The 9,752-nt window shown below is 31.2% G+C and overlaps 1 protein-coding gene across 1 annotated transcript; it reads right to left on the bottom strand.

The window, feature by feature from the left end:
• Nucleotides 1–2,976: 2,976 nt before the first annotated feature.
• Nucleotides 2,977–5,452, bottom strand: LOC123660994. Its single transcript, XM_045596012.1, has 2 exons — nt 5,213–5,452; nt 2,977–4,756 (listed from the first exon to the last, which is right to left on the bottom strand). Exons 1-2 carry the CDS (start codon nt 5,305–5,307, stop codon nt 3,049–3,051), a joined length of 1,803 nt encoding a protein of 600 aa, XP_045451968.1. The 5' UTR covers nt 5,308–5,452; the 3' UTR covers nt 2,977–3,048.
• Between the last annotated feature and the right edge of the window lie 4,300 nt (nt 5,453–9,752).

Raw genomic sequence — 9,752 nt, forward strand, 5'->3', positions numbered from 1 at the left:
AAACCCAGCCGGGCGTGACTCCTAATGCTTGACAAAGGCCTTTTTCTAATAGCTAGCAGCTTTATATACCCTTCAAATGGCACGTTGAGAATCCATATGGATCCATAACGTTTGTGTACTTCAAAACCAGAAACAAATATTTGTCAAAATACAAATCTACTCTGAGTGGGAATGAAACCCACCAACGTTGGTGTTTACGAGAATACTCAAACCACTTCACCAGAATACTCGTCAAAATATTTGCACAATTCATAGAATATGAAGAATATTTTGTAATTGTTTGTTAACGTAACCGAAAAAGATAATTAATTACAACGCTCCAGCTGTGTAACTGAATATAAAACAAGTATTAATGTTTAAAAAGTTGTAATTTTTTCAAATAGAAATTTCAAAATAAATATCTCATAAATACATTGTAAAAAAAATAATAATAGGTACCTAAGATTTTTATTTTTGTGTTACCCACATTAGGAATTCTAAACATTTTTGAATATCATATCAAAAATTGACCGCTCCAGCGGGGTTCGAACCCGCGTCTCCGACTGACCGTGTCGGATTTTTGATATGATATTCAAAAATGTTTAATAATAGGTACGTCAAAAACTTTTATCTGTTGGATATCATCATCCGTCAAATAGCGTTTTCGACAACTGGTGAAAGCCCTTAGCATTTCTATCATGTTTATTTGAATAATTAAATATATCTACATATTTTCAAGTATTACGACATCTAACACATAGAACAGACATAGCTAACCGATGGCGAAATATATTATTATACGAAATCGATAAAAAATATTTATGTTCAACTATGACCCAGGCTAGTTTGACAAATTCAATAAATAAGCATTTTTATCCAAAAGTATAGATTTAATAAAAAAGAGTATAGATTATAAATGAATGTTTGTCTGTATGTCCTTTATAGAATCGTAAACTATGCATTTGCATCACAAAGTGTTGTGTATGACAAAGGTTTCTGAGTTGGTACGACCAAAAGAAAAAAATTAAAAACAAAAAAAAAAAACGTAGCAACGCGCGCAGGGTAAAACTAGTTTCAATATAAAATTAGCAACTTTTTTTATAATGAGGATACAAATTTTTGACGTTATTTTTTATATCAAAATAAATACTTAAAAATTCGCTAATAAAAAAATCTACGTTTTAGTTTAAATACCATAATTAATTGATAGCTTTTACTATTGGTTTATAGTATTCATTACACAAAAAGCAACAAGGTCACCAGTTTCCTCTGAAAATGCTCACAAGACTTAAAGTGATAATTAGGAATATAACAAAGTTATAAGTAAATTTGCTATAAGCACTAATAGTTATTTATTTAAAAAAAAAAGACGAGTAAAGATCGATAATCAAGATATTTGTGATAAATTTAAAAATACGAATGCACCTACCCACCTACGTATAAAAATATACGTTATTAAAAATAGCAAATATGTGAATGCTACCACATTCCAAAAAAAAAAAACATCACATCCGCGTTGATTTACCGTGAAAAGTTAATTTATTTTACTGTGTATTTATTGCAATATTCTCTCAGAAGAATGAATCTTGATATTGACAATTTATTGATATTAATCCATTATAATAGTTTATAATTTTAGAACTCATATATAACGAAGAAAGCAAAAAATATTATGGATTCTCTTAATATAAAACACGTGATTATATTTCCGAAAGATGGCTTAATTACATTTAATCACCATTTTATTATGTTTAAGTGAATTATTTACAAGTAAATCCTTAGGTACCTATTTATAAACTGCTTACAATTATGTATCTTAACAATGACCGATAAAATTAAATTCATTTTTATAAATTAAGTTTATTTTATTTGTCAATTATTTGCCTTTAACATTTATTTTAAAAAAAGATGTAGCTACATTATACAAACTTAAATATAAGCGGCTCTCTGACTGCCGACCTGTGGAAGTGTGAGAATTCATTATAGGTATAACTATAGCTTTAGAACTTACGATAATAATTATATAAGAGTTAAAGATGGTGAGATTAAAGATGGAAAGATGTTCATAACGTTAAAATCAAATGTATAATGTTTGACTATCATTAATGCTAAAAACATTTTAAAAATTGATGTTAATTTATTTCCTTTGATAGCTCAACCAGTGAAAGCAGTTATTGTAGAATAGAATCGATAGTATTGTCTGATCTGTCATTCAACTTGCTACGTAACTGGTAATGCTAATCGTGTGTTAGCTGTAACATTTTATTAACACATTAGTTGCATCACGCGGCTTCACCCGCGTAATTTCCGATCCCGTGGAAATGTCGGGATAAAAAGTAGTCTATGTGTTATTCTAGATTTCTAGGTACCTACGTACCAAGTTTCATTAAAACCGGTCCAGGGATTTCTGCGTGAATGAGTAACACACTTACATACATATATACATTCTCAAAAACTTACAGATTTATAATAATAGTAGGGTTAATCAAAACGACCTTTCAACTATCACGATAATTATATAGGTACCTACCTACTTTAATTATATGAGGGGTATAAAATCAAAGGCAGCTAAATCCATTTCCGATAATTTTTCACAAACAAAAAAAAAAGCTTTATTTTTACCACAAACTGGCAACATTGTATGAACAAAACTCATAATAAGTAGTGGGGAAATTAGAACTTGATGAATAGCACACTGAAAGACCACAGCTACGGGTTATTTTTCTGTTGAATAAATTAAAATGGAGTTAGCTGTATTTGTTACCAACTTTTGGATATAGCTAAGTTTGATTATGACATAAGTGGATATGGCTGGGTTTGTTTCTAATAATAATCCAGTCACGTGACAAAAATAGTGATGTATTAAACACACCAAAAGATAAAATAAGTTTATTTATATGTTTAATTATATCACTAATTCTAATAAGTCGTTGTATTATTATAAGAAATAAAAGGTGTTTATGACATTAAAGCGAAGTAAAACAATAAACAAACACATTTTAATTATGAAATTACAATTTTTTATTCATGAAAAAATTTGTTTCAGTAAAGTTTTGCCTTATCTTTAACTTACACCCGTATACCACACTCTTCGTCTTGAGAGCCCATCTCACAATCAATTTCTTCGGTGGGTTCTTCATCTTCATCGATTTGAACACTCAACACGTTTGTGTAGAACTGCAATTGTTGCAGTTCTGCCCAATTTTCGCCATAATGCTTTGTTAATAGCTGCTTAACATCTCGTAATTTAAGGCTTTTCACCACCACGCCTTTCGTAATAATAGATGGTTTTATCATCTCGGTTGTTTTGCCAGCTTTGCAGATGGTCTTTGATACTCCAGTATCGGAGTTATAGAAAACTTCCCCACGCACCAACACATTTTCTCGGGTTTTAGACCTCTTTAAGATGAATCGTTTGCACTGCGATATTTTGAAATGAAACTGAGCAGTTGTTTTCAAAACTTGCAGTACGCATGTTTTCCAGTCGTAAATGGGTACGCTTGTCAGTTCCGTAATGGTGGCGTATTTGCCAATAATGTCAATGTACTCCGAAGGCGATGTGATAACTTCTTTTTTCCGTATTTCTTTTTCGATGTTCCCAAAAACTCTATCGGCAGGCATGTATGAATGACCGGTAACTGGAAATACCAGCTCAATTTTGTTAATAGATTTGTTATCCAATAGCCATCGACAGCACATAGCTAGCATTGAGCTATTTTTATTCTGACCTCCACATCCATCTGCTATCAGACGGATGTGACTGACGTTTGTGAAGTCGCTTTTATTTAATCGGTCGTAAACGGCGGAAGCTATTTCATTTGCACTTTTAGCAAATTCATTCTCGGTCCATGTATAGGCAAACGACGTATCTTTATTTAACGGATCTTTGGAAGATCCTCGAATCATTGCAAAGTTATACAGGTAAAGTTGTCTGCTATAGTAACAACTTTGATCCGGCAGTTTAGGCAGAACTAAGTTCTTTTGGCAATCAAAAGAAAACGTTGCCATTCCTTCCTTTTTCTCTCTGAGCATGTTAAAGAATGCGCGTGCCTTAAGTCTGTGTATTCTTTTTTCTGTCATCAGGTTAACTTTTACCGATTGATCATTTTCAGTTTTAATTTTTTCACTCAATTCAATACATTTCGAACAGACATCGGTTCTCGGTGTTCCGAAACTCAGGTTAAAATCTGCGTTAAAGATAAACCTGAAGTACGAAGATTTCACAGTACTGTCAGGGTTTTGAGACTTGTATAACTTATACAATTTATTGATGTTGAGCTCGCTTGGGAGATATTTACGCTGTTGCGTTGAACTTCGGCAATAATGTGATTCGACACATTTCAACGATTTTATAAATTCACGGACAGATTGTCTTTTAGCGGCATACTTCTGGGTCTTACGGTCGCCACCCCTTTTTTCGTCAGGAAGTTTTCCTGTGGTAAAGAAATTCTGCATCACAAACTGCACACGATATTTTTTTATTCCAAGTGTATTCAAAAACACTTGTTGGCATACTGGCACAATTTTTTTTTGGGCATATATAGCATACTTTATGGTATATTCTCTGCATTTCCTGACATTTTTTGTAGGCCGCCTGCGACATGTTTTTTTTATAGTACAGCATTTTAGTATTAATGCATCCTGTTTAGCTTTCAATGGTGTTGCGTAGAACCTGTCATGGAATTTTTGTAGATCTCGTACTTTTAATTTCTTACACTGGTAAGTTTTTGTGTCGTGATTACAGGTAATCGGTTCCGGTAAACTGTGCGATGAGTACCTGTAAAAAATACTTTGAGTCAACACTATAGGTAATATAATTCAGATATACTCTGGCCACTCTGGGCTACCCAATGGTCCAGTAATGTAGCTAAATATTGATTAGATTCGATTAATTTCTTGATGTTAGTGAAATTACATGTCGAAAAAATAATGAATTACAGAATAACATAGTATATACTCAGATATTTTTTTATATAATCGGTAGGTACCTACTCATAAATTTTTATAAAGTTTAAGTTTTTATATAGTTTTTTGCAGTACGAGGTAATATTGTATGGATCTACTTTAATTTTGCTCGTTCGATTTTACTAGCTTACATACTTAACTTGGGCATGGGTGGAATTTTTTAGCTCTAAATAGGTTTTTAAAATACTTAACTTCACCAAACGGGTAATACTATCTTCCAAAATGTCGACAACAAAAATATTGAAGCACATCACTAGCGAGTACTAACCTCTCTTTTTTTGCCAAATTTGCTTTCCATTTCTCTGGTAATTTTGGACGTTTTCTGGACTTCCCCGGTAACGCTTCTGTTACAGGCACCTCCATTATACCTTTAATTAAGTGTTCCACTACGTTTTTCTATTCAAGCTTCCAAAATAACAATGAATTTGAATTAATTTAATAAGACACGTTCGAGCTCGACAGTATGCGGACGGCCATTTTGAATGAAGGACAATGAAGCTCTCTTATTGGTCGTTTGCAACTTTAGCTGTGTTTGATTCTCACTAACCTGGATTTAGCTACCTTTGTTATTAAATGGATTTTTCCAATGAGATTTGTGAGCGATTTAGCTGCCTTTGATACATAAAGATTGTCGAAACTAGTAGCAATTTGTTAGACGCATACAATGACATTCACAACTCAAAAATTACAAAAAGTGGATTTAGCTGCCTTTGATTTTATACCCCTCATATAGTAGTAAACGTTAAAAACTATTTTTTATGTAATATATGTTATACATAATTATGTATTCATCCACGTTGACGTTAAGTGACTGCTAGGTACTGCTTTACGTATGTAAATACGTAATACGTAAGTAAATAAGTTTTTATCATACCAACCAACAACCTAAGTACATTTTTAAGAAGTTTTATAAAAAATGTCTTATTTTAATGAAGATTTCGTATTCATATAAACATATAAATATTTTTTTTTTAAGTGAGAGATAATAACATTTATTATTATTAACTAATTTAGTTCAAAGAATTTTTATCCACTTCGCTACTTACCGTTTCTATTTATATATTTTTTATTTTTTCAAATAAATTAAATAAATTAAAGAAGATGAATAATCTTTAAAAAATTTAAAATCAAGGAAGGAAATGAAATCTTTAACTAATTAACGATATTATAGATCGTGATAAAATAGATATTTTTATTACACATACAAAAAGTATATATTTTATTCAATTATAATACAATAATACCTTAGTCTATTCATCTTTATATATATAACTAGATTGCCATACAAGCGTACGATGATGGCACCTGATGGTAAGCGATTACCGTAGCTTATAGACGTCTGAACTACATAAGCATCGCAAACGCGTTGCCGACACTCTCCCTAATTCTCCCCAGGAGCTCACATTACTCACCAACATTAACACAACACTGCTTGAAAACAGTGTTATTTAGCTGTGATCTTCTGTAAGGTCGAGGTACTTCCCCAGTCGGAGTATTCAATTTCTTATGATTAGCAAGCCTAATGGAAACTGTAATAAAAGAATAACCTGAGGTAAGCTTTACGACTTAAAGAATATTACTCGGCAAAATCATAAAATTATAGACTTGAAATGAAAATTTCATTAAAAAAATAGGTACATAGTACTACCAGGTACTTACTACTTTACTTTTACTTTACCTACTACTTCTCATGTCTTAGCTGCATAAGCGCGAATAAATATTAGTTCTTTCAACCGCAAATCTACTGTGGCCAGATATTTATACACTAGGCCGATTTTTATCCGATAAACTGTACTAGTGCTTAATTTTGCCTAATTATATTCAGTATTTATGGCTTTTTTTTCGCAACTCCGATTCAAAAAAAGAGACAGATAGATAAAAGTAAAAAACTTAAACATTTTTTCTTTTTTTTTTATATCCCCTGAAATATTTTTCAAAGTACAGAATTAGGCATGTTACACTTTTATTATAAGTATTGATTTATTTAATGTTCTTGTTTTATTATTTATGACCTAGGTCGGTTAGTCAATATTCAACAGTCAATGGAACAATGTCACGTAAACCAGTTTCTTTCCTATAACTGGTCTAATGTAAGACATCAAGACATCAAGAGAGTATAGAGTTATAGACCATTATCGTCTACTTAACAATTTCATGGGCTTTTTTGATTAACAGTGAAAATCGTTAATAATAGGCTAATAAATGTTTTGTTAAACGCAAATTTTTCATCAAATAATTTTTTTACCTTAGACCCTGACTAAAAAAATTTCCATGCAGGGGAAAGAACTTTCAAATTTTATTTATTATTATATTTTGATCGATTTCCAATTTTCAGCTTGTTGTAAATTTATGTTTGTAATTGTGGTCGTTGTTTTTATATTTTTGTAATTTTTTTTTTACATAATAATATACCGTTCTAAATATATGTTGATATTTTATCTAATAATTGTGTTTGCTCGCAAACGAAAAAAAACCGACTTCAATTACATCAACAAGTAATACAACGTAGATCGACGAAAAAATAGTCAAGTAACTACGCGTTATCAAAGATTACTCAAAAAGTAGTTATCAGATCTCGATAAAATTTATATGTGACCACATGATAAACATCAGCTTTTGATTAAATTAAAAATTATCAAAATCGGTATACCCAGTAAAAAGTTATTGCGGATTTTCGAGAGTTTCCCTCGATTTCTCTGGGATCCCATCATCAGATCCTGGTTTTCTTATTATGGTACTAAACTAAGGATATCTTCTTTCCAACAAAAAAAGAATTATCAAAATCGGTACACCCAGTAAAAATTTATTGCAGATTTTCAAGAGTTTTCCTCAATTTCTCTGGGATTCCATCATCAGATCCTGGTTTCCTTATCATGGTCCTAAACTAGAGATATTCCCTTTCCAAAAAAAAAGAATTATCAAAATCGGTACATCCAGTAGAAAACGTAGGTCGACGAAAAAAGCGTCAAGTAAAAACGCATTATTAGATATAACTCGAAAAGTAGTTGTTAGATCTCAAATAAATTTAAATGGGACCAATTGACACACACCATCTTTCGATTAAAACAAAATTTGTCGAAATCAGTCCACCCGGTCAAAAGTTCTGATGTAACATACATAAAAAAAAAGTACAGTCGAATTGTGAACCTCCTCCTTTTTTGGAAGTCGGTTAACAATAGAGAGTAATTATGTTAATTCCGATACCGCTCATTTATTTAGTAGGTCTCAAGATTTGTAATAAAATGTCATATCATACTGTAATATAAAAGTATTCTAACGAATTAAATTCTTTTAAGGAAATTTCTTACTTTTTTCATTATTATTATTTTGTCACGTAATCGTTATTGCTTTAAACTATGCAATTTTTATTATGTGACATATAAGACTGGGTTGCAAAAAGAGAAAAAAAGAAGTAATTCTGCAACAGACATCGATCCAGGTTTTTGCAAGAAGGAATTGTGGTAATATAAGGAACTTTTATAGCCTTGTAATCGTTTTCACGAGGCTGACATTACTATTAAGGATTTGGATTATTTTTCAATTTAAACCCCTATTAGAGTTACACCCTTAGTTGTACATTTTAGTTTTCTTAAGAGATAATGCTAAACTAGTATAACTTGTTACAACTACTGTCAGTCTGTAATTATATTATGTTAATAAGGAAAATTAAATTATGTATTACTGTCTTATATATTTACAGATATGCGTAATATATACTTTAATTTAATTAGCTGATTTACCGGTTTTTTATATTAAATAACTATAAACGAAGCCCATTACAATCGATTAGTTGTGCACGAATCTGAAAAAGACGAAAAACTCAACCTGATAGAATTATTTTACCGGAGCGACGAAAATAGCCGAGATTTTAAAGTTATAAACAGAAAATTAACGGCATAGAGTGCCAATAATGTTAGTACATCTCAGCCTATTTTTACTAATTTTACTTTTGGAAGTACTAAAACTTGCTTATTAAATAATTGTGTTTGCTCGCAAACGAAAAAAATACCGACTTCAATTACATCGACAAGTAATACAACATAGTAGATGACAAAATAGTCAAGTAAGTGCACATTATAAAAGATAACTAAAAAAAAATGTAATCAGATCCCGATTATGATTCCAAAATACCTACAAAAAATATACAAAAATGTGTATAATGTACATATACACAAAAATGTAAACATTGTCAAATCAAAGTTGTAAAAATCAATGATAATTGTGTTTGCTCGCAAATGAAAAAAAAAACGACTACAATTACATCGACGATTCGACGAGTAATACAACGTAGATCGACGAAAAAATTGTCAAGTAACTACGCGTTATCAAAGATTACTCAAAATGTAGTGATCAGATCTCAATAAAATTGATATGTGACCACATGACAAACATCAGCTTTCGATTAAATTAAAAATTATTAAAATCGGTACACCCAATAAAAAGTTATTGCGGATTTTCAAGAGTTTCCCTCGATTTCTCCCGGATCCCATCATCAGATCCTGGTTTTCTTATCATGGTACTAAACTAGGGATATCTCCTTTCCAACAATAAAAGAATTATCAAAATCGGTACATTCAGTAGAAAATTATGCGGTATAATACAACGTAGGTCGACGAAAAAAGAGTCAAGTAAAAACGCATTATCTATCTATAATCTATATCTATAATATATATAAAAGCGAAAGGTCACTCATCACGAAATCTCCGAAACTATAACACCTACAAACTTGAAATTTGGCAGAAAGGCTCCTTATAAGGCGTAGACATCCGTTAAGAACGGGTTTTACGAAATTCGACCCCTAAGGGGGT

Source organism: Melitaea cinxia, chromosome 2, assembly GCF_905220565.1.
Source record: "Melitaea cinxia chromosome 2, ilMelCinx1.1, whole genome shotgun sequence".
Lineage (NCBI taxonomy): Eukaryota > Metazoa > Arthropoda > Insecta > Lepidoptera > Nymphalidae > Melitaea > Melitaea cinxia.